This window comes from Primulina eburnea, chromosome 16 (genome assembly GCF_022965805.1).
Source record: "Primulina eburnea isolate SZY01 chromosome 16, ASM2296580v1, whole genome shotgun sequence".
NCBI classification, from domain to species: domain Eukaryota; kingdom Viridiplantae; phylum Streptophyta; class Magnoliopsida; order Lamiales; family Gesneriaceae; genus Primulina; species Primulina eburnea.
In genome coordinates this window covers 7,283,203-7,308,251 of record NC_133116.1, presented here as the reverse complement: position 1 = coordinate 7,308,251, position 25,049 = coordinate 7,283,203, and the positions used below count along the sequence as shown (strand labels likewise).

Below are 25,049 nucleotides of genomic sequence, written 5' to 3'. Positions count from 1 at the left end.
CGGCACGTCACCTGTGGAGCTCAGATCTAACACCTCGAAATCAAGAAACACAAACAAGAGTGTTAGAAGGGGGGTCGGAAGGTTGTTCCGGCGTAGCCCCTCCGACGCTCAAGTCAGAGTATAGAAAACTGAGAGAACGTGTGTGCTGAGAGAATGTGTGTATATGAATCAATAAAACAATGAACGGAACCTGGTATTTATAGGAGAACAATAGAGTCCTAGTTTGGCAGATTAGGATCCTCAGAATCTTCGGAAGATTTGATTAGATCTTGCCCAGATTTGGTTTAGATATCGTGCCAGATTTGATTAGATCTTTGATGGGCTTTACCTTTCTGGGCTTTGATCTCTGTGGGCTACGCGCTTAATATCTGAGTAAGAGCTCTCGTAGGTATGAGCCCGCCTGAATCCAGGACCTTATGGGAGCTCGGCTCGGGAGCTCGGCCAAGAATCTCCAATCGTCCCGATATCACCTTCTTGGAGGTCGGCCAGGGAGGTCGGCTTGGGAGCTCGGCTGACCTTTCCGATCGTCGTAACTGCTGATATGGGAGGTCGGCCAAGGATGACCTTGGGAGGTCGGCATGGGAGGTCGGCGTGGGAGGTCGGCTGACCTCCCCGATCGACGGAACTGCTGTTATAGAAGGTCGGCTTGGCATCATCTTGGGAGGTCGGCATGGGAGCTCGGCGTGGGAGGTCGACTGACCTCCCGATCTACGGAACTGCTGTTATGGGAGGTCGGCTGGCCGGATGACCTCCCAAATGACCTCTCGCGCTTCCCTGAATGCCGAGTTCTCAACTAGATGGGCTACCGAGAGCGGGCCGAGCCCATCCTCAATCCGGGGGTATCACTTACATATAAGTACAAATATTTATAATCCTAATATAAACGCCAAGATACAAGGTAAATGTCACGCCTCGAGTCCGGACGCACGGCTGCTGACTGCACAACGGGCCCCTATTCGTATTCGTCCTCGTTTCTACGAAAATGATTAACTCAAGTTGCTATAGAAGTCCATTGTAAGCCATTATAAACTCAATTTAAATCTTTCATTTTTAAGATGTGGGACAAGGGTATCACAATCACCCCTCCTTCAGTACGCGACGTCCTCGTCTCGGCCTGAACCCTCGATCCACCAGCGCCGAGAATCTAGAGGTGGCTCATACAGGTTCAAGAGGTGGGTCCCGTCATGTAGCACATTGACCCGCAGGTTCAAGAGATGGCTCCAATCCATGTAGCATTTTGCCCCGCATAGCACTTATTTCTCGGTGTTCCATGCCGGTGATCGGCTCTGATACCATTCTGTCACGCCCCGAGTCCGGGCCCGCGGCTGCGTGACTGCACAATGAGCCCCTATATCAACTATTTCGTATTCGTCCTCGCTTTTACGAAAATGATTAACTCAAGTTGTTATAGAAGTCCATTGTAAGTCATTATAAACTCATTTTAAATCTTTCATTTTTAAGATGTGAGACAAGAGTATCACAGTAAAAAAAAAGATAGTCAGCAAAATAATCTTGGTCAGATATTTCAAATATACTTGAAAAGATTCATTTTTTAAAAATGAAGTTCGACTAAAATTATTAACCCAAATATCCCAGTAAAATAAACAAACCACTAATCAAATCTTTCAGAATTAATCGTGTGTATGCTAACAGTCCAATGGTTTTAAGACGATAAGCTCTAATTCTCGTGGAGTTGCCTGGACATTGCCTAATAACCTCATGCACCCGGTGGATAGGAAGACTTTATCTCCACACCCGTCATTTATTACAAAATCTCCCAAGAAATGCAAGTCAACCCTCATCCAGATTTTCCTTAATCTTTTCGATTAGGTGGCATTCAATTCCCCTATATGTCTTATGTATATTTTGTTTGACAACGTTCGGAGATCTTGACAGTGTATATATAGATATTGTTGTATTTGCGAGTATTTATTACCCTGAGGCCTTTGAAAAAAAGTGCCCACGACATTAATTATTTAGCGGTGCATGGTTTTAGCCTAGCTTTATCTCCATTTACTGCATGCAATATAGCTAGCTAGGGCCACAACCCCATACTATACATAAACAGAGAAGGAGAGCAAGAGTTTAATTCCAAGCTCTTTCTTGGGGGGATCAATGGAGGTTCTCGTGGGGTTTTCTTGGATGGTTATGGGCTCCATTTTCTTCTTTCTTTTGGCCGTGAAATGGAATGGGATTAGGTACAGGAGAAAAGGGCTGCCTCTGGGAACAATGGGGTGGCCATTTTTTGGTCAGACTTCGGAGTTCATCAAGCAAGGACCTGAGTTCATGAAAAAACAAAGGGAAAGGTAAAGCTTTTTGAGGGATCGTTTTGATTTTATTTTTTAATTTTTTCTTTTTGGAGAAATGCATGTTGTCTTCTATTATCGTGAGGTTGTTTCATTCTTTTCTTTATTTTTATTTTCTTCCCAAAAAATGATTTTTTAATTTAAAAAGACCGTGACGTTTGAGAAATTGTTGGATATATATAATATTAATTGTTCATGCTGATAGAGAAATCGAAACGTGGTGTGCTTCTGTACTTTAAAATATTTGATTTACACTATTATGACCAATTGTAACTTTTGATAAAACGACTAAGGATGTAAACGATCCAAACCAAACCAAACAGTATCAGGTTTGATCTTGGTTTGTTTAAAATTGTTTGAGGCTCGAGCTCGATTCGAGCTTCTATTATCGGGCTCGAGCTTAGTTTGTATTAGAAATTACTGAGCTCGTTAAAAGCTCGAGCTCGGCTCGTTAAAAGCTCGTTTAGCATGTTAATCAACCCAGGCTCGACCTTGATTCATTAGTAGCTCGTTTAACATGTTTAACAAGCCTGGCTTGAGCTCGTCTCGTTTTCGAGCTCGATAAGCATAGAATTGAGCTCGAGTTTGAGTTTGAATCGAGCTTGTTAAAAATTAAATATATCTATAAACTAATTTAAAATCAGACATAAAAATGTAAATTCATTCATAAATAACCAAAACGACACAAATAAGAGCAAAAAAAAACATAAATAAGTATATTATTGAACATTCCAAAATCATGTTTGCGAGCCACCTAAACAAGCCGAGCTCGAGCTCGAGTACGAGCCAAGCTCGAGCTCGCGAACTTATTATCGAACATGTTTGCGAGCTCATGAGCCGAATACCTTTAGGCTTGAGCTTGGTTTGATTAAATTTTCGAGCTCAAAATCGAGCTTGGGCTTGGTTTGATATGATTAACAAACAAACTCAAACGAGCCTTTTATCGAGCCGAGCTTCGAATAGCTCGCAAACCGTTTGGTTCATTTACATCCCTAACAACGACAAACGTTCAATCCTGATTCGATTCTCATTTATTGTAATGAGTATAATTTTTTGGAAGAGAGATTGTTGATTACAATAATTATATCTGGTGGTAGAGTAATCGAACATGATATGCTTGATCATATAAATATTTTTTAGAAAGATAATTGAGAAAACTTTAAAAGTTGCAATCTTTAGCCAAAATTCTTCTCACTAATTTTTTTTAGAGAATAAAATTAATTTTCACTCTTTATATCCATTCATTAAAGAATAGATATGCGATGAGACGTTCTCACGAGAGGTCGATCTCGACCATATATATAATGAATTTGTTCATTGGTTGTCTCATGTATCTATTTTACAAAATTGACATATAAGAGTTTATATGTTCATTATTAAAATTAAAAAATAAAATAAAGCTGTGGCCAAATGGAGCTTATTCATATGCGCCTGTGGGCAGTGATCTTTTATATGTTCATTATTAAAATAAAAAAAATCAATTTAAAGCTGTGGCCAAATGGAGCTTATTCTTATGCGCCTGTGGGCAGTGATGATCCTAATTGTATTAATGAATTGTATAAATATAAATTTTCTTGCTAGTTTAGAGCATTCTAAAAGTTTCAGATATTTTTACAAACAAAATCTTGCAAATCCCACTAAAAAAATTTCTACCTTTATTTAATTTAATATTGTATTTTTTTACTTTGAAATATTTTAATTTGAGAAAATCTAATGCATAGCTTATAAGAATATCATGTGCCAAAAAAACAAAAAATCATTGAAATGAGTGTTTTGGCTATCATGAAATTATTAGTTTATTGATTTTTCAAAAAATGGTCATGGGTTTCTCTGTATATAATGACGTGTCTATATGTACTCGAGTATATTTAGTTATTTTTTTTCTTACAATTTTATTTATCAATATATTCAAATTTCAATTTTAGTTGATTATTTTTTGATTACTATGATTTTAATATATTTTTTTATTGATAATGTATTGATTTGAAACTATAAATGTCAACACCATATCAACTCTGTATTAGTATTACATAAATGTCACATCAAAAGTATGACTAAAATTTAAAAAAAAAAAAATAGCGGGCTACGACCGAAAATTTGATCATATGTATAATTAAAATTGCCAAAAGGTAAATATAGATGACAAAAAATACGATTTTCCATATGTATATATAACAACAGAAATGATGATTTTTCTTTATCGAATATCCAAAATTTAAAAGTTTTTTCATAGTAGAATACATTCTTCTTACCCTTTAGAATTGAACTAAAGCATTTATATAAATTGAAATACGCCATGGTAGGTATGGAAGTGTATTCAAATCTCACATATTAGGAACTCCGACCGTTATTTCAATGGATCCAGAGCTCAACAGATACATTTTCTTGAATGAATCCAAGGGATTGATTCCTGGATATCCACAGTCAATGCTGGATGTTTTAGGACACCTTAACATAGCCGCAGTATCCGGCACGGCTCATAAACACATGAGGAGTAACATGCTGTCGTTGGTCGGGACTCCGCTGATCAAGGACCGGCTTCTGCCTCGCCTTGACAAGTACATGAGGATTCATGTATCGAATTGGGATGGTTTGGTTGTTGACATTCAAGAGAAGACTATGGACGTGAGTGTAGATTTCTTGATCCGTTATGTAGACAATTCGACACGATTAATTCTTATAAATTACTTGTTCCTTTTTTTGCAGATGGCATTGATGATTGCCTTTAAACAGATTGCAGAGGCGGAGTCGAGCTCGATTTATGAGGATTTTAAGTCTGAGTTTGAAAAGTTGTTTGCAGGGTCACTTTCTCTGCCTATCTATCTTCCAGGAACAAAATACTATCAAGGAATTCAGGGAAGGAAAAATGTGATCAAAATGCTGATAGATATAATGGAGAAGAGACGTGATTCTAAAGCAGTTTATGATGACATCCTAGAGTATTTGTTAAGAGATATGGATGGAAAATTGAATCAGGACGAAGTCATCGATCAAATAATCACAATACTGTATTCGGGATTTGAAACGGTTTCGACTACTTCCATGATGGCTGTGAAGTATCTCCATGATCATCCACGAGCCCTGCAAGAACTGAGGGTAAACCATTCATTGCGAATTCAAGAAATGGATGATAAACATGTAGATTTATCATACCTCGTGTTCTTGTGTCGTTTTTCTTTAAGGACGAGCATTTTGAGATCAGGAAAGGGAAAACCTCTGCTGAAGAGCCACTCGATTGGGAGGACATTAAGTCCATGAAATTTACCCGTGGGGTAAGCTAGTTTCTTCCACATTCTACAGTTCTGATACACAATGCTGACACCGATCAGACATTACTTCGTCTCGATTAAGTCTTTTAAGTTGTGAGCTATGCTGAACATCGAGGGTGCAGCAATAGATTTGAAATAGGACAGATGCTTGGACAAACGATATATACATGTATAGTTCCTCGAATTCGCCAAGAGTTTTATGTTGTATTTGTTTTCTTTAGGTCATCTACGAAGCGTTGAGGTTGGCTACTGTTATCAACGGGGTGTTGAGAAAGACAACCAAAGACATGACTTTGAATGGTAACTACGAAACATTGAGGCTGGCCAAGATATTCGCGATGTTCGCAGTTTTCACTCTGTTTTTCATTGAAACTCTATTTTTCTTTCTTCAGGATTTGTCATCCCAAAAGGATGGAGAATCTATGTGTACACAAGAGAGATAAACTATGATCCTTTCCTCTATCCGGAGCCCTTCGAATTCAATCCATGGAGGTGGATGGTTAGTTGAATCCATCAAATTTCTTCCTATTTTTCTTGCTTCATAGATTTGATTGTATATATTTGTGGAATATTCGTAGGATAAGAGCTTAGAATCACATAATTATTGCTTCTTGTTTGGAGGAGGAGGCCGGCTGTGCCCCGGGAAGGAGTTGGGAATAGTTAAAGTTTCTACTTTCCTTCACTATTTTGTTACTACATATAGGTAATGCGAAATCTCTTGAATTTTAACGTCTTATTTTGAACAACAAGCTGTATATGTGTGTATATATATATTCTCCGTAGCTTGTTCATACGAAATTCGCCACGAATTATTGACTTCACAAGTCTAAATTATAGTTTGCAATCTTGTGAAATGATGCAGATGGAAAGAAGTTGGAGGAGAAAAGATCCTACAGTTCCCTAGAGTGGAAGCACCAAATGGCTATCATATTTGGGTGACCAACTTGTAAAGTAAATGAAAGATATACTGATATATCTAACTATATATTAAGGAATCAACTATATACTGAAAAATATTACAGCCAATGTGTCTGTTACGCCCCGAACCCAGAGCCGCACCTAAAATTTGAAACAAACTTTCAATAATACCAATCCCCTGTATTACCGAATAACTCAGAAAAGTTATTCTTATTTGCATGATGAAATTTTAAGATAAAAGTTTGGTTTCAAAACGTGCAGGGCATTCGATCGATTTGACACATATATTAATTACATTTTGAAAACAGTAAACCCACTTACCGATTGATGCTAAATAATTTCGGTAGCTTTGAACTTGTTTGGAACGTTAGAACTTCCTCAAAAGCAAGAGTAGGTCTTTTGTGAGACGATCTCACGGATCTTTATCTGTGAGACGGATCAACCCTACCGATATTCACAATAAAGAGTTATACATTTAGCATAAAAAGTAATATTTTTTCATGAATGACCCAAATAAGATATATGTCTCACAAAATATGACATGTGAGACCGTCTCTCACAAATCTTTGCTTAAAAATAAAATAAAAAATTAAAAAATAAGTTATTAATTCTATGGAACGAAAAATTAAATTGATATAAATATGAACTTATAGTGCCTTTCAAACAAAAAAATACAGTCCAAATTATAACAAAAAAATTTAGGTCAAATAATAATCAAGATCTAAACTATGCAATGAATGCTCTAATAAATATATAATGGAATAATATCACTATTTTTTAATCTTTAATAATTATTATTCTAACTATACGACGAGGTCGGTATGGTTTCTCATTGAAATTACAACCACACCATTATATGATGTGTGGTTTGAACTTTTCATATACAATAACGGTTTGGTTAATAAATCGAATGCGTTTCCGACTTCCCCGGAGCTTCTGGTAGCACAGTGTTCGGTCTGGCGAAACGTAATCGAGAGATCGGTGTAGTACGATTCGATTTGGTCGGTTTGAACGATTTTCCATCTAGTTAGAGAAGACAACCTGACAGGTCCAAGATGAAACTGCCAGACCTGCAATACATTTGAATGGGCATCGCCATCCCTATTTATGGTCTTTTACCGTATCGCCTTATCCGTATCGAATACGATACGATATTCGTACCCATATCCATGCAACATAGGACACCTCAGACAAAGCCTTCCTCATGTAAGATGGCGAGGGCCGTGAGTATGTCATCACTCCAGGTACAACAGTTCAGTTCATTCAGCATTCAGCATTCAGCAATTGTGCAACAAGAACAAGCCCGGATCGATCAGAGTGATGAGGGTAAAAGGAATCGTTGGAATATTATATCATCCTTTTCTGCAATATAGGTTGGCGTGGAAAATGAAAAGAAACGCAGTTTCACAGAAAGATTGCTTGTCTGCTACGATGAAGCAGTACCTCTACTTTTCACTCTTGTAACTTTCACCGAAAGAGAGAAATATATACACGGTACGTAGAGTAATTCACACCCTAAAATAACACATATACACTCATTGCCTATTTACGCTCCTATGCAAAAGGAAATTTGATCAGCACGAATCGACAATAGTAGGACGAGATGATTGAAAGAGATACCAGACTTGTGTATTTTCATTCCTTAACAGGGAGGATTGAGACTCTGTAGATTTCTATCCTCTTCATGGTGCAACAACGTGACAGAAGACACCGTTTCCAGCTTGACTTGATCGGAATATTTCCGTTCTTCCATTCTTTGCAGATGTAATGACAATTGTACTAAATCAACGGTGTTTGCACCTGCAGGAGCGGAATAATACTCGAGATTTTGAGCAAGCATATTTCGAGTAATTTCAGTGCCAATAGAGGAAGAGATATCAGGAACTACAGGGAATGATTCTTGAGCAACACCATAAGATGATTTATCAACATTCTGGTCGACAAAATTCGTGTGCTGATTTCCCTGGAAGATCAGAGGATAAGCCATTGATATGCCAGAAGAATTGCTTAACAAGTTCTGCGATTGAGCTGACAGAAGAGAGAGAGCACTGCTGGAATTTGAGTCCACAGATAACTCTTGAACCGAAGATGGGCCACCGGGAGAATTTTCAGAAGGATATCGCAGATGGAGAAGAGATTTTGGAAGTGAAAGACTGAATTTAGTTGGCACTTCTATTCGTGGTATTTGACATAGTTCGTGTTCCAACTTGACGTGCCAGTTCATTAGCTCTGCACCTTGCTGACCAAAGAAACCACCTTCAAATATTTTCGGGGAAAGCACTGGTGAGTTCGATAAATCTGTTCCAGGAAAGACGGAACCTGTAAAATAGTTGAAACACAGGTCATTGAATTAGGTAGTTACCCCAGGCAAAAAGCAAAGCAGTCAATAGCATGTCTATATTTTATTTTTCTATCAAATGGCTACAAGTATACCAAAACTTACCCAATTGAGGCTTCCGCCGGCGTTGATTGTGGCCTGCGAGGCGTTTACGACAACTTCGCTTGCTTTTATCGAACTCTGGCAATAGGTGAAACCTGCAATGCAAATGTTATTTAATACTTAACTACAGAATATCTTATAACCTTACTATACTCAACTACTTGGTATTTGTACTCCATAAAAATGATTTCCCAAGTTGTGGAATGAATCGCGAATTTAAAGTTAAGAGGTTGTACCTGCTGCATTGCTGACAAAACCTTTGCTGGAGACCATTCACAATAACTACAGCAGTCTTTGAATGAAGACCACATACTCTGTGCCTTTTGTGGTAATCCTTCGATGAACTCAAATCCTTGTTGCAGTCAAGAACTTGGCAAACAGGAATCTGAGACTGCAAATTTGTCATCCGTCCTCGTTTTGCACGCACTGAAGGCTCCATAGCATGCAGAACTGAGTTCTCTACACTACACTGTTTACTATTCGGTTCTCTAGGAACAGCCAACACCTCTTCATTTTGGGCAGAACGTGAAAATCTTGTTCCAAATTCGGCTAATGAGGTCGGCGTAGTGGTAGAAAAAGATGGAATGGATATGCAAGAATTGTAGTTTACGTCATATCTTAGATTTTCGAAGCGTTGACTGCCAAGAATTTGTTGTCTCATCTTATCCGGAAAACCAGACTCTACAAAATCCATGATTTCAGCATCACAAGAGGGAACGGTATGAGACTTTTTGTCACATTCCTTCGGAAGATTTATGCTCCTCACAAAACCATCATCTAGACCCTTCCCCTCAAAAGTGTAGCTCAAAGACCCCATCTCAGGACAAAACTAGAGTTCTTAAGCTATGGAACAATTGTTATATAACACATGAATCATTCATTCTTAGCACCGATATAAGTCCAATTCTGAGCTTTGTTCTGGAAGCCAAACCTTAATTTCTGAACGCAAATTAGGAAAAAAAATGAAACATCCCTGACCTTAAACAAAGTAATAGCATTACATGAGACTAGGAAAAACACCAAATCGCTCCTGGAATAATAATAATAAACAAATTAACATCTGAAACTGAGTCTTCACCAAGAAATTCAAGAACAACCTAATTCCAAGAATGAATGAACACAGAAATCCCACATCTGAGACGAGTCAGGAAAACGAAGTAAGCACAAACTCTAAAAACATCAAGCCGCCAAACACAAACATACCACCCATTTTAGCATATACAATAACATCTTCAAGCTATAAACATTTCCGACAAAAATTAGGGCAACCATCCAACAAGAAGATCAAATGAATCAACAGCAAGAATACCCACCTGGGGAAATTGATCCAGAGACGGCCCAAGATTAAAACTTCAGCAATAAACGCTGAACATAAGAAAAGCCCACGAAAATTTTTCCCAAGAAACGACAGTGCTTTGGTGATTTATGTTTCAGATTTTACATAAACGACAGAAAAAGAAATAAAAGAGCTGTTTGCGCTTACCTAGTGAACAGCAACAGAGATCTTAATATATATGTATAAATGACAAGGAGAGTAGTGGGATGAGGTAACGCACAGTGAAGTTGTTGCCATCTTGTATAGTCGGTGTTTCATCTCCATTATTACCACTTGTCATTACAAAAAGGCCAAATTTAGAAAGCTGATTAAAGTGGAAAAATCGAACAAAGCAAATTAGGTACGGCATCTTTAGAGCATGTTGAATGGTTAGACGAAATTCATGATGATCATGTGTTGAACTTTGTCTCATATTCTAAGGGTGAGATGAAGTTGTAAAAATTTGTACAAATATTATTTTTTATTTAATAAAAAAATGTAAGAGTAGGTTTCTTGTGAGACGCTCTCACGAATATTTATATGTAAGACAAGTCAACCCTATTGATATTCACGATAAAAAGTAATACTCTTAGCATAAAAAGTAATATTTTTTCATGGATGACCCAAATAAGATATTTGTCTCATAAAATACGACTCCTGAGACCGTCTCACACAAGTTTTTGTCAAAATGTAATTAAGAACAAGTAAATTTTTTTAAAAAAAATTACAGTTATATACAACTAAAATATAAAATCTTACAGAAAAAACAAGAAATAATTTTTTTATAAAAAAAATTCAGATCATCCTAATCACTTCTTTGTTTTTTTATTTATTATTATTAATTTTTATTTTTTTAGTAATTATCTGAGTTATTTAAATATTGAAAAAGTAGGAGAACTTCACCGCGCGGAGGGAATACAGGCAGGGCCACCTGCACCATCGTGCGAGGATTGCTTTCTCGCACAATTTTCTTGTCCTTGTACACGGCCTTATATCGAACACTTGTGGTATATTTGGTGTCAAACCAAAATTTCGAATTCTATATTCAATTATAACAAATTTCATAACTACGAAAAAGGCTATTCGGTACCAAAATCTAAATTTCCGACGAATTTTTGGATTCGATACTCAATTATAACAAATATCATTACTAACCAAAAAAACGAAAGCGAAGGTGACATGTTGTTAAGTTTTCCATGTCTTGGCCGCATCATATTATACAAATGCTAAATTATACCTCAACAACTTTACCAAACATGAATTTTTTTCATTAATAACATAGAAAATAAAGTTGAGTTTGGATCGTCAAACATTCAAAAATATTCAATTTTACGTTTATGTGATCCAAAATTATTTGAGTTGAGATTGAGTCGTGCGTCGAGCTAAATTAAATTGATTGTGTTGAAATTTTTGCACGACAAAAGGCAGTAGATGAGATCTTTCTATCTATGTGGGTATTACCCTCACTTCATTTCAACAGGTAAGATCTTGTCACACATACAATTTCAAAAAAAAAAAAAATGGGTCATATATATACATGAACAAATCTTGATCATCCATCCTATTATGAGAGCAATGTCCACCCATGAAATAAACCACAACGATAACGTGGTATTTAATTATCAAACATTTTATATTATTATTATTATTATTATTTATTAATGCTAGTGGTAAGAAAAAGTCACATCATTTCATTTTGAGGGTTCGAACCTCTGTGCATTGAGAGGACTATGCTACTGGGCTAATATGTTGCTATTGATTTTGAATATATTTGATATATTTTAGTATTTTATAAGAATATTTCAGGAAATGTATTTTTTAGAAATGAATTGGAGAATAAAAAGAATTTATAGATATCATGTAATATCAGAATATATTGGAGCCTTTAGTTTTAGATTTTATATAAATTTTCGAAATATATTATAATATAATACAAGATTTATTCTTTGGGTGATGAAGAATAATAAATAATGGCTGCCTTTAGGAACGTAAAAGTGAATTAAATTACAATTGGGAAAGAATTTTGAAATAATCTTAATATCATTGGCTTTTATTTTACAGATACAATTCATGGAATTTGTGAGACCTTATGATCTGATTAATGTTATTTATGTAATTACGAGTAGTATAACAACTCATCGAAATTAAAATTGAAAATATCATAGAATTACGAGGGATATGGGACTCTTGTATAAAATAATCTTATAAATTTTAAAATATTCAATTAAATTAAGGGCAAAACTGTAATGCAATTTGTGTTAGTTTACTTCCATAATAAACAAAATAGTTGCCAATATCCCACTTGCCACAACCACCTTCAATCAATTACATGATTATCTACTTTTTGTTTTGCTATAAACAATGTATGAAATAAGCCAAAAATTCGTGTGAACGGTCTCAGAGATGGATATCTTATTTGGGTCATCCATAAAAAAATATTATTTTTTTATGTTAACAGTATTACTTTTTATTGTGAATATATTGGTAAGGATTACATGTCTCACAGATAACTCTATATTTGCTTTGAGTTTAAGGGTCAAATTTCATGATTTTACAAATCTGCTGCAAATATATGCTTCAGGTGTTGCTCATGGATAACTAAGGTAATTTCCCTTGTGTTTTAGGATTTTAATCGAGCAATGCCATGTAGGAACACTTTATGTGGGAACTAGGATAATTTTAATGTCTAAATTATTTACGCTAGTTTATCAAGGAACTAAATTGATGTCTGAAAATATGAGAGTGTGTGAATTGCTTGATATTGACATGAAGGTTTAACTCAACTTATTACTGTTTTTGAAATTTAATAGATTTAAGTATTCATGAAGCAATTATACGTGATAAATTTTTCCTATAATATTAGTGCAACAAATTTCATTGATCTCTTGAAAGATATCGAGAATAGACGGAGAAACATAATGTAAGTTACGACAGAGAAATATAAGGCATGTTACGAACGACGAATATATGTGTTATATGATATATGATTGATTGATTGATTTGACTGAAAGTATATGTCTATATGTCTTATTTGTTGAGTTGACGTGACATATATGGTATTCATATTAGTAGAGCGATGTATAAAATAAATATTTTTTTAGAACACATCATTTTTTTATACATACATCGATTTGTGACATATATGTTAAGTTATGATTCTTGGATATCTTGATATCATTAGATTTTGAAATTGATTATGGAGTTTTGAGTATGATATTATGTTTGATATTATGTTATCCGTAAAAAACACAGTCATTCGTGACCTCTATGATTGATTGCTTGCAATTTGAGATTTGATGGTATTTTTTTGACCCTATCATATAGATATTCTCTTAAACTTGACTGAGACTGGTGTGCATGCTCGAGTATTTTTTAGGTAGCGATTCGATTGATTCTAATCCATGCTCAATAGATGGGCATTTTATTTGATACTTTCACGACATGTCATGATTGTTTCATACGGAGCGTTTGCTCACCTTGAAGAGGGATGTTGTTGTATTTGTGTGTCAACAATTGAAAGTACTTCATGTTATCAGGAGACCAAAGATGACACTTCTGAAGGGAGTCACATATGAGTTGATGTTGATTAGTCTATCCCAGTGGATATATGTATCTACGTAACACAGCATGTCCCGATGATATGAGTTGTTTGTACGTAGTTAATTTCAATATGTGTGGACTTGTTTTATACTGTGATGTGTTTAGACGAAAAATTCGAGTTCATTGTAAAAAAAAAAAAATTGTTCGCTTTTCAATGTAATTAATTAACTCTAATCAAATTGTAAGATAATCATGATTAGCAGTTAAAGACCCCAAAGAATTGCAGTGGATATTTTTTATATCTATAAAAGAAATATGAAAAATTTACAATTTATTAAATATAAATTAATTACTTGAATTAAATTATTTAGATTTTTTAAAAAGAAATATATTGAATTGTTTCATAAGTGTCCTATCTTGGGTAGAAACTAGAAATTAATATGTGAAGGCCCAACTGAATCTGGGCCCCAAACGGCCTGATTTCAGAATGGTATTAAGTGCGAATTAACATAAGCAGTTTTTCAGATAATATTTTTTTAATTTTTGGCAAAAATTTGTGTGAGACGGTTTCATGGGTCGTATTTGTGAGACGGATCTCTTATTTGGATCATCCATAAAAAATTATTATTTTTTATGCTAAGAGTATTACTTTTTATTGTGAATATGAGTAGGGTTGACCCGTCTCACATATTAAGATCCGTGAGACGGTCTCACATGAGATTTACTCATACTCATATAGTCACATATGATTAAGTAAACACAGCCTATATATATAATTCATCTAATAGGTTCATATGACTTGAGAAGTGGTGATACAGAGATATCTAGATTCAACCTAATTGGAAACCTTTACATATAAAGTACGTCTCTTGTGACACGGTCTCACGAATCTTTATCTGTGAGACGGGTCAACTCTATCGATATTCACAAAAAAGTAATATTTTTTCATTGATGACCCAAATAAGATACCCATCTAACAAAATATGACATGTGAGACCGTCTCACACAAATTTTTGCCTCATATATATCTTTTTTCTTTCAAATTAACCTTAAAAATCTACCAAATGTTGAAAATATAAAAAAATTGTATATCAGAAATTTGGTCGAACAAAGATTATATCTTAAAATTTCTCATTGAATAATTGAATAAGTTTAGCATGATAAATGCAGTGTTTGCAAATGCTTAAAAAAAGTCATTGTGAACTTTTTCTTTATAAATTTTTGCAAATTTCTGAAGAAAAATCCGCAATCACTTTTTTTAATAATTTACAAATACTACTAAAATCGTTCATCTTTTAAATTAGAATCGAGATAAAAATTCATAAATTTATAATCTTTATTCAAATTATAAAATTTTGAGTGGAAATAAACCTGAACAAAGATTAAAAAATAATAACTGGATATTAGAATTTAGAAGGTTGGATGGAACATGTCTTCTGTAATTGAATTCTATTTAGGCAAGGGCAAAAGGAGGGGGAGTAAGCAAAATAGGACTGGAGAGAGAGTTTTCTCTTACGTAGAGGCACACCGACACTCTGAAAGAATTTCCACAGAGAACCAACCCCATTAAAGTGAAGTTCATAACTAATTGATAACTTGAGCCCTTAAATTAAGAAAAATATCAGAAGACCCCTCCGGTTAGTTTGGTCAAATAGTAGATTCGTCCCACAAAATTATTATATGAAACGAGCTATTAATAGTTTTTGTGAGAATATCCCTATGTTTGGAAGCAAAGATTTGGAGGGGATTTTTAAATCCTGGTTTTAACAGTTTGGTTAGTTGGATTTTAAAAATAGAATTAGATTTTAAAGGATTTGACTGAATTTCATTGTGTATAAATAAATCTTCTCAAAACTGATCAGATTTGATGAGATTTGGATTTGAATAAAACTAAAAAATATCCGTAACAAATTTTTTTAATTATTATCCTTGTATCTTTGTTACAACTTGGAAATTTTCGTAGCTAATCAACGGCTCCTTTGGTCACTCGATCAACCCAACTCAAAAAAACCCTTTTATATTCGGTAGATTATGGTTCGAGTAATTATATAACACTATAAAAGAATTGTCTTAGATTTCTTGCTTCTAAAAGTTTTGAGTTAGTCTCTCGAACGCTACTTTATATATAAATGATGGCAAAAACTTATGTGAGACGGTCTCACGGGTATTATTTGTGAGACGGATCTCTTATTTGGGTCACCCATAAAAGAGTATTACTTTTTATGCTAAGAGTACTATTTTTTATTCTGAATATGGGTATTGTTGACCCGTCTCACAGATTATGATCCGTGAGACGGTCTCACATGAGACTCACTCATAAATGATTGACTAAAAAGTTAAAAAGCATCAAAAGATTAGGAAGATACACCGTTGTTTATGCGAAATATCATATTCGTATATATTTTTTTCATTCCCAATTTTGACTAGATCAGCGTAGAAGTTCAGTTGGGACACCCATGACCTTCGGGTTTTTTTAAAAAATATTATAAATTAAAAAAATCATTGTAAAAATGTGGCAAATTTTGAACATTTGCAAAACTATAACAATCCGAGACTTACGGTCCCAGATTCATATTTTTTATTTTTTTTAAATAAAAAAGGAAAAAAGAAAGTGGAGCAGGAGCACGGATTTTTTTTAAAAAAAAAGAGATCGGCGACGGTTGTGTAAAATAGCGACGGTAAAAATAAACCGTAGCTATTAGCGACGGTTTGACCACAAAATGGTCGCTAAGGGAAATCCGTACAAATCTGTCACGGATTCTAAGAATTAAGTCCGTGCCCATCTCTCTTTAAGTAAAAATGCGGGTATTCTTTCCATCAATGTCGAAAATAATTGTTCCTCGTATTCATTCTCGCAACCCATTTCTTTCATTTGATTTATATGTGTAAAATCCATCTTTTTTACTTCGATTATATATTAATATTATTTGTTGATTTTATCGTCCATTTCATTTGAAGAGATACGAAGAGATAATATTTAATTTCGTTGATAATATTATAATTATATATTAAGAAGTAATTTTTTGTGTAATTTTTTTTAATACTTGTCATTTATTTCAGATATTAGCATCGTCACTTGATATTATTACAAGTTCCGTATAATTACGTCTGAGAAGGTAATTTAATTAATTTTTTTAATATTTTGTTTATATTATTTATATTATATTAATGTCATTATAATTTTATTCACTAACATTATATGATTAAGTATAATTTAGTTAAATAGTATATTTTTAATATTAATCACGATATTAAAAAATAGTTTGAATATTAAAAAAATAATAAATATGATTTTTTGATTTTTGAAAATATTTCAAGGTTAGTATTTTTAATATAAATAATTTAATTTAATATAAGAATGAGTTAATATTAGTGTACTTAATACTAATGAAATTATAAAATATTTTGTTATGTTTTTAAAATATATTGAGAATAAGTTTTAAAATTTCACGTAATTTTAACTTCCGTAATTTATAATACAATTAATATTATAATTATACATATACTATACATAAAATTTCACGAAAATATAAAGTATGTATTTATATACATATTCTAATTCCAATAAAACAACTAATATTATAATTATTGTAATTATTGTGATTGTTGTAGATATAATATTATATCACTTAAATTAAATATAACTATTGTAATTATTATAGATACAATATTATATCAAGTAAATATAATTATTGTAATTAATTTAAGTATATTAATTAAATTTTGTAATTGTTGTAGATATAATATTATATCACATAAATTAATTACAATATTAAAATATATTATTTAACTAAATTATACTTAACCATATAATGTTAGTGAATAAAATTATAATTACATTAATATAATATAAATAATACAAACAAAATATTAAAAAAATCAATTAAATTATCTTCTCGGACGTAATTATACAGAACTTGTAATAGTATCAACGGAGGATGCTAATATCGCAAATAAATGAAAAGTATTATCAAAAAAATTATACAAAAAAATTACTTCTTAATATATAATTATAATATTATCAACGAAATTAAATATTACCTTTTCGCATCTCTTCAAATGAAATGGACGATAAAATCAACAAAAAATATTAATATATGATCGAAGTAGAAAAGATGGATTTTGCACATATAAATCAAATGAAAAAAATGAGTTACGAGAAGCAATTATTTTCGACAATGATGGAAACAATACCCGCATTTTTACTTAAAGAAAGAAAGTGAGATGGACTTAATTCTTAGAATCCGTGACAGATTTGCACAGATTTGCCTTAGCGACGAATTTAGTCAAACCGTCTCTAATAGCGACGGTTTGGTTTCACCGTCGCCGATCAATTTTTTTAAAAAAAAATCCGTGCTCCTGCTCCTGCTCCACTTTCTTTTTTCGTTTTTTATTTAAAAAAAATAAAAAATTTGAATCCGGGACAGTAAGTCCTGGATTGTTATAGTTTTGCAAACATTCAAAATTTGCCACATTTTTACAACGATTTTTTAATTTATAATATTTTTTAAAAAAAACCCCATGACCTTCTACACAAAATTTCTCGTGGCCTTCTATACAAAAACTTTTGTGAGATCCATCTCACGGGTCGATTTTGTGATAATAATCTCCCAACTGATCCGATCCATTAAAAATATTATTTTTTATGTCAAAAATTATATTATTCATTACAAATATAGATTGAGTCAACTCATTTTACGAAAATAAATCCGTGAGATTGTCTCATAAAAGACATACTTGACCTTCTAATATAATTTCCTCTTGATTTTAATTTTCTGAGATTGATTGAATTTATTGATCGACAGATTTATTTATCACTTGATAGAGTGTATCATCATCATGATTAGAGTCTCCAATTGTGTATTCTCAACCATTTTTCATTTCCTTTGACATGATTCTCTCAATAATTAACAATCTTTGTCAAGATATGTTAAACTAATTCGACACGATGAATTAATTATTTATCAATAGTGAATTGCATGCACGATTTATGGAGACCCCTAACTTTCGACCTGTTAGATTACTATCAACTTGTATTCAATTTTATATACGTATATAAATTGTAAATCTATGAAGTAAATTACTCGTTCCTATCACAATACAAAATAATATAAAAGTTAGCTAGATAATAATCAAAGAAAAATAATAACATAATCAAGAATAAAGCAAAAGTCAAGTATTTAATTAATTCAAACAACGGTTCGGGGTAAGGTTTCTTAAATCCCAACAAAAAGAGTTTAGCTACTAGAATTCATACAGAAATGTGCAATACAATAATTAAATGAATGTTCTTAAACTAAAAATACTAGTGTGGTCGAAGAACGAAAGGCACGCTGCTTGAAAATGCCGGATTCTTCAAGTTTTCTTGACTCATGGTGTTTTCTCTTTGTGTGCAGCTGTTTCTCTTCTAATAAAAATTGATCTCCTTCTTCATAGTAACGTCTGCTCAGGATTTATCAAGTAATCCACATCCAGAAAATGGAAAAAATACGCCGCCCCAGCGTGTTTGTCAAATTGAAAATTTTCTCAGGCGCGCTTTGGTGGGAAAAAATCTCTGCCCTAGCGCGTCTACCTTGCATTTATTCCTTGAGTGCGCTAGGGTGGGTAGAAACCTCCACCCCAGCGCGCCTGTCTCAGCTTTCCTGTCCATATTTCATCATGTGCATGCTAGGGCAGACATTTTCATCCGCCCTAATATACCATGCTCGAATTAATCGATTTTTCTTGCTCATATCATCTGCGAATCAACCTAAACACATGAAAAATAATACTTTTACCTAATATATAACAAAAATAACTAAATTTACACGAAATCTCATGACACGTGCATGAATGTAAACTAAATGACACAATAACAACACGTAAAACGACATTTATCATGTATCAAATTTGATGATCTCAATCAATTTAAAATACAATTTTTTTTTAAAAAAATTAAGTATTAAAACAATATCGTAAATTTTTGAAGTTAAAAATTTCATTATATATATGACTTTACTTCGAAATATTCTATGATAAAAAGTATATTTTAAAGAAAAATTATCATATATTTATTTAAGTTATAGTTGATTTTATTTACTCACACTGATATGATACATCACCCGGCCCCCATACATTATTTATTTATTTATGGAGCAATACATTAATTTTTATTAATAAAGAATCAGAATGTGTACTTTCATAATTTTTTATTCAAATTAACATGAGATATTAATGCACTTTTGGACAATATATAACTCGAATTTATTAGAAAATTACACGAAGAATAGCTTCAAAAATAATCTCATCTACTTTATTTTGAGCACCAATTTATAATATCAAAACTAAATTTAATAACAATTTTTTTTTAAAAGGTTTTGACAATAATTCAGAAATTAAATATGTTACACCTTTATTTCCATTTCTATAGGTAAAAAATTACTTCATAAGAACCAAATTTGACTTTTCAAAAAAAAAAACCAAATTTGAAATGTAATTATTTAAAACTAACTCAAGTTTAATTAAAATTATAAGGAAAATGGTAATTTTTAAAAAAATATTTACATGTAAAAGTTATCAATAACAAAGTATATTATTCCATAACAAAATTTTAAACGTCAGCAACAGGTAATTTTTCACTCTATAAAAGTTTAATTTCTTTTAAAAAAAATTAAATAAAAAATATAGAAATAATTTGTTACGTGGGTAATAATGGGTTTTCCCTTCCTCTCCCCAATCAATCCAATTCCCGGCTCCACATGTTCGTTCTCTATTAAAATTCCTCCAATCCCAAGTAATTATGATGCATGCGGATTGCTTAGAAGTTGGATTTCAACTAATTAATGACTAACTAAATTATTGTCCTTTCCCACACCTTAATAATTAAATAATCACAATAACAAGATCTCGTTTTTCGATTTATTTATTTATTTATTTATTTATTTATATAAAGTATAAAAACATATATATATATATCAATTGTCATGCATGATAGTTAGATCTTTTATTGTATAAAAAATGTTAGTCAAAGATCCAAGTGCCCGATAAGAGAACACATGAGTTTCACATATTATTTTTGGCAAAAAATTATGTTAGACGGGTTCACGGGTCGTATTTTGTGAGATATATATCTTATTTGGGTCATCCATAAAAAAATATTAATTTTTGTGCTAAGAGTATTACTTTTTATTATGAATATCGGTAGGGTTGATCCGTCTCACATATAAAGATTTGTGAAACCGTATCACAAGAGACATATTCATTATATTTAGATTAAGTAATTTTTTATCCCTAAGTCAAGTTGGGACAGAGATCTGTATCACAAAATTGATCCGTAGAATGTCTCATATGAGTTTGTTTTTTATAAATTTTTGTAATAATTATCATTATTTTATATTATTTGATTAATTTCTTGATCACATAGAACTATAATTAAGAGTCCGTAACGAACACAAACACTAGCAAAGATAAAAGTATAGATTTGACAAATTGAGTCAGATCCACATATATCACAGTTCTTATCTAATTAAAACTCTTGTAATATATATATATATATATATATCGTATAAATATTTAAGCGTTTGTTCAAGTTTTCCTCTCTCGCGGGTTTTTTATTTTATTGAGTGAAGGTTAAGGTACGCTGGAACATCAAATCTCTCCATATTCACGGCTCTGCGTGATTTTTAAGATTTATATATATTCTCCATCTCTCTCCAGTTGTCTTGTTTCGTTATGCTATAGTGTTTTTTTTAAAAAAGATTTATTTTCTTCCTAAATTGGTGGATTATTTACTTTTTTCGATAGTTGGGTTTGAAGCTTTGATTGGTTATGTATAGTATATAAAGGTCAAGTCTTTGTAATTGTTTCCATCTCACTGAGAGAAGGGTTTGGGCCGTTGATTTACAGGTAAATATTGCATATTATTTTTATTTCTTTTTTGATTTTCGATATGGGAATTTTGTCTGTATATAGCAAATATCTGTCCTCATTCATGTATTCGAATCCGTGTTTTTGAGATTTGTTCAGGGCGAGGGAACGATTTTTGGTGCGTTGGAATCGTTTTAAACGTGATGAATTGCTTTAGGATTGTGAAAGATTATTATTTGTTGGGGGGTATTCTTTTTGTTTTGTTTTAAGCTTGATTTGAATCGAGTTGCGGAAAGGATTAGATTTCCGGGTCGTTTTGCTGATAGAAGAGAGATTAAGTTTTGTCTTACCCCCTTGACTAAAATCCTGGATTCGCCCCCCGTTTGTCTGTCAGTTGAAATCTGTGCCTTGCTTGGTATGATGATGGTGCATTGGTCTTAAGAGACTGGAGTTTGTTTGGCTTGATTCAAAATGCCTTCCAAGTTTTTATTTCTTTAAGCAGTTCGATGAGTAAATAAATAGATTAGTCCCCTTTTTAATGTTTTCTACTTGTATGATAAATGTGTAATGAGAATCTGAAAAATGTTGGATAGCAGCTATTTTTTCGCTGTAATTTCTGTAGTCGTTTTTCGAAACCATGAGTTTTGCAATATTTCATTGCTAAAAGAATGTGTTTAAATGTTCTGGGTAAATCAGGGAATAGACTGGTTTAAATAATAGAACTCATGCTGTTTTTTAGGACACTGACAGTTGGATTTGTTTCTGGTATTTGATTTGATATTGATCTTGTTTAAAACTGAATTCAGAAACCGAAAACAGGATCATAAAAATGGCCAAGGAAGCATCAAACGGAGGAAGCCATATCACAACCAAACCACCTCCTGAGCCTTCACCTTTGAGGAGAGCAAAATTTTTTAAGGTGCGATGAAACTGATTCTACTTGACAGATCAGTGTTTTTTTAAGCTAATTTCATTTGGAAAGAACGCCCTTCATCTTATGGGCTTGGTTGTATTTGTAGATGTTTCTAACAAAATTCAAGAAAATGTAAGTATGATTTGGATCTTGGAAGTTGATCTAAGAGCATTTGAACCTGCTTGGTCTGTGTACTCTTTTTATAAAATAAAGAAAAACATAGAGCTCAAAAGTATCTGGTTCTATTCTGATATGCGAGACTCTGTTTTATTAACGACTCATTAATGACAGGCAAACATGAGAATTTTGGTTACTGGTGGAGCTGGATTCATTGGCTCTCATTTAGTTGATAAGCTGATGGAAAACGAGAAGAATGAGGTTCGAAATTTCTATTCTATAAGTTTTCTTGCACACTACCTATGTGAACGACTAAGTTTGCAAATTTGAAGATATTTGTTTGCTGAATTATTTTTTTGATCTACTCAGGTGATAGTCGCGGATAACTATTTTACGGGATCAAAGGAAAACTTAAGGCGATGGATTGGTCATCCTCGATTTGAGCTTATTCGACATGGTTGTTTTCCAGATATCCCAGTTATGTCCAGTGTTCTTTCCAGATCCCTTCTTTTGCTAATCTTTATATTTTGTAGATGTCACCGAGCCATTATTAGTTGAAGTTGATCAGATATATCATCTTGCTTGTCCCGCCTCCCCGATTTTCTACAAATACAACCCTGTCAAGGTCAGTCACTTAAACCGTGAAACTTTTTCTCAAATACAGCATAATGTGACGTTAATAGTCTGTTTTCTTTCCTTTTCCTATGTAATGACTCTTGACAGACTATAAAGACTAACGTCATTGGGACACTAAACATGTTGGGACTTGCCAAGCGCGTTGGAGCTAGGTTTGACGTCTAGTTCGATTTTGTTTTATTCTCCTTTATTTCATTACTCGTGCATGTTGATTCACAAACACATTTGTTTTACTAGGATTTTACTCACGTCGACTTCAGAGGTTTACGGAGATCCACTCGAGCATCCTCAAAACGAGAGTTACTGGGGCAATGTGAACCCTATAGGTATCCCGTCAAGTAACCTAAACTTATTCATCTCAGATAGTTTGTCCTCGATATCTTGGTGTAACTGTACAATTCGAATGACACTTAAAATTGTTCTCGACTAGCGATACTATCTGATGAGTGATGACATGCTCGATAAAGAGCTGAGTGAGAACATGCATGTCCAATGTTTAACCACTTAACATGGCGTTGCAGGGGTCAGAAGCTGTTACGATGAAGGAAAAAGAGTAGCTGAAACTTTGATGTTTGATTATCACAGGCAACATGGAATTGGTACTCGTCCCCTTCTTTCCATCAGTTGTTGACCACTAGCTATTAAATACACCAACATGAAGTTATAATTTTTGTACAGAAATACGGATTGCAAGGATCTTCAACACGTATGGACCACGAATGAATATTGATGATGGCCGTGTTGTGAGTAATTTCATCGCTCAAGCTATACGGTAACTATCATCTCCCTCAAATACCCAGATCTTGATAGTCCCCCCAATGGTCCCCAAGAAATTTCTGAACAATATTTGTTTTCTGTATATGCAGTGACGAACCTTTGACAGTTCAGTTACCTGGAACACAGACTAGGAGCTTCTGTTATGTTTCTGACATGGTACGAAGAAACATCATGCTAATCATCTTTTCAATTAATATTCATGATCATCTGTTGCGATCCTTACTCGATTTCCTTTTTGTTAAGGTTGATGGTCTAATTCGACTGATGGAAGGAGATAACACCGGGCCAATAAACATAGGCAATCCAGGTTCATATTTATAAACTCCCTTAACTAATCCATCTATAAACAAATTCAAGTTTGTATTAATCGTTCACTGATGATACCACTCTCAGGCGAGTTTACGATGCTGGAGCTTGCTGAGACTGTGAAAGAGGTAACTTTCTCAAATTTTCCATGTTCTAGTCACATATTTAACCATAAACCCTATAGCTTTACTACGTCTCACGTTTAAAGCACCACCAATACATGAATGATGTTTGGCATGATTTGCAGATGATCAATCCGGACGTGAAGATCGTGACTGTGGAGAATACTCCAGACGATCCTCGACAGAGAAAACCTGATATAACAAAAGCTAAGGAACTGTTAGGATGGGAACCGAAGATCAAGCTACGCAATGGCATTCCTTTGATGGAGGATGATTTTCGCAACAGGCTTGAAATTCCCAGGAATAAGTGAACTCTGCAGTGCAAGCTTCATGGTTGTGATTTTTCCTTTACATGACAATTATTATATGTTTTTTGAACTAGGGATCTTATAATTGGTTTACTTTGTTTTTTTATACATATAAACATATTGGGGATTTTTTCCACTATGGAAAAGGGGATATATTCTTTATGCATTATTTTCAAGAATAATTATGGATTTGCAATGATGGATATAAGTCAAAATTATTTGATGCCTTGACTAGTT

At 33.3% G+C, this 25,049-nt stretch overlaps 3 protein-coding genes across 13 annotated transcripts; 2 read left to right on the top strand and 1 right to left on the bottom strand.

The window, feature by feature from the left end:
- Positions 1–2,115: 2,115 nt before the first annotated feature.
- On the top strand, positions 2,116–6,563 carry LOC140816553 (cytochrome P450 85A1-like). The gene is made up of 8 exons (XM_073175896.1): positions 2,116–2,306; positions 4,610–4,931; positions 5,013–5,402; positions 5,489–5,578; positions 5,797–5,875; positions 5,968–6,074; positions 6,154–6,278; positions 6,438–6,563. Exons 1-8 carry the CDS (start codon positions 2,116–2,118, stop codon positions 6,523–6,525), a joined length of 1,392 nt encoding a protein of 463 aa, XP_073031997.1. The 3' UTR covers positions 6,526–6,563.
- A 715-nt stretch (positions 6,564–7,278) lies between these two features.
- On the bottom strand, positions 7,279–10,583 carry LOC140816551 (squamosa promoter-binding-like protein 6). 5 transcript variants are annotated; one of them, XM_073175892.1, is made up of 4 exons: positions 10,490–10,583; positions 9,170–9,872; positions 8,937–9,028; positions 7,280–8,812 (listed from the first exon to the last, which is right to left on the bottom strand). In XM_073175892.1, exons 2-4 carry the CDS (start codon positions 9,748–9,750, stop codon positions 8,136–8,138), a joined length of 1,350 nt encoding a protein of 449 aa, XP_073031993.1. In that variant the 5' UTR covers positions 9,751–9,872; positions 10,490–10,583; the 3' UTR covers positions 7,280–8,135. The 5 variants fall into 5 exon arrangements, with proteins under 5 accessions (XP_073031994.1, XP_073031993.1, XP_073031992.1 ...); XM_073175891.1 differs by having other exon boundaries at positions 10,417–10,547; XM_073175890.1 differs by lacking the exon at positions 10,490–10,583 and adding an exon at positions 10,247–10,410.
- Positions 10,584–21,312: 10,729 nt separating this feature from the next.
- LOC140816705 (UDP-glucuronic acid decarboxylase 6) lies at positions 21,313–25,049 on the top strand. Of its 7 annotated transcripts, none has more exons than XM_073176116.1 (13): positions 21,313–21,401; positions 22,440–22,552; positions 22,838–22,924; positions 23,033–23,120; positions 23,197–23,288; positions 23,387–23,451; positions 23,537–23,625; positions 23,821–23,898; positions 23,978–24,071; positions 24,166–24,232; positions 24,320–24,383; positions 24,470–24,510; positions 24,630–25,049. In XM_073176116.1, exons 2-13 carry the CDS (start codon positions 22,463–22,465, stop codon positions 24,813–24,815), a joined length of 1,041 nt encoding a protein of 346 aa, XP_073032217.1. In that variant the 5' UTR covers positions 21,313–21,401; positions 22,440–22,462; the 3' UTR covers positions 24,816–25,049. The 7 variants fall into 7 exon arrangements, with proteins under 7 accessions (XP_073032217.1, XP_073032221.1, XP_073032220.1 ...); XM_073176120.1 differs by having other exon boundaries at positions 21,353–21,401; positions 22,453–22,552; XM_073176119.1 differs by lacking the exon at positions 21,313–21,401 and adding an exon at positions 21,458–21,672 and having other exon boundaries at positions 22,453–22,552.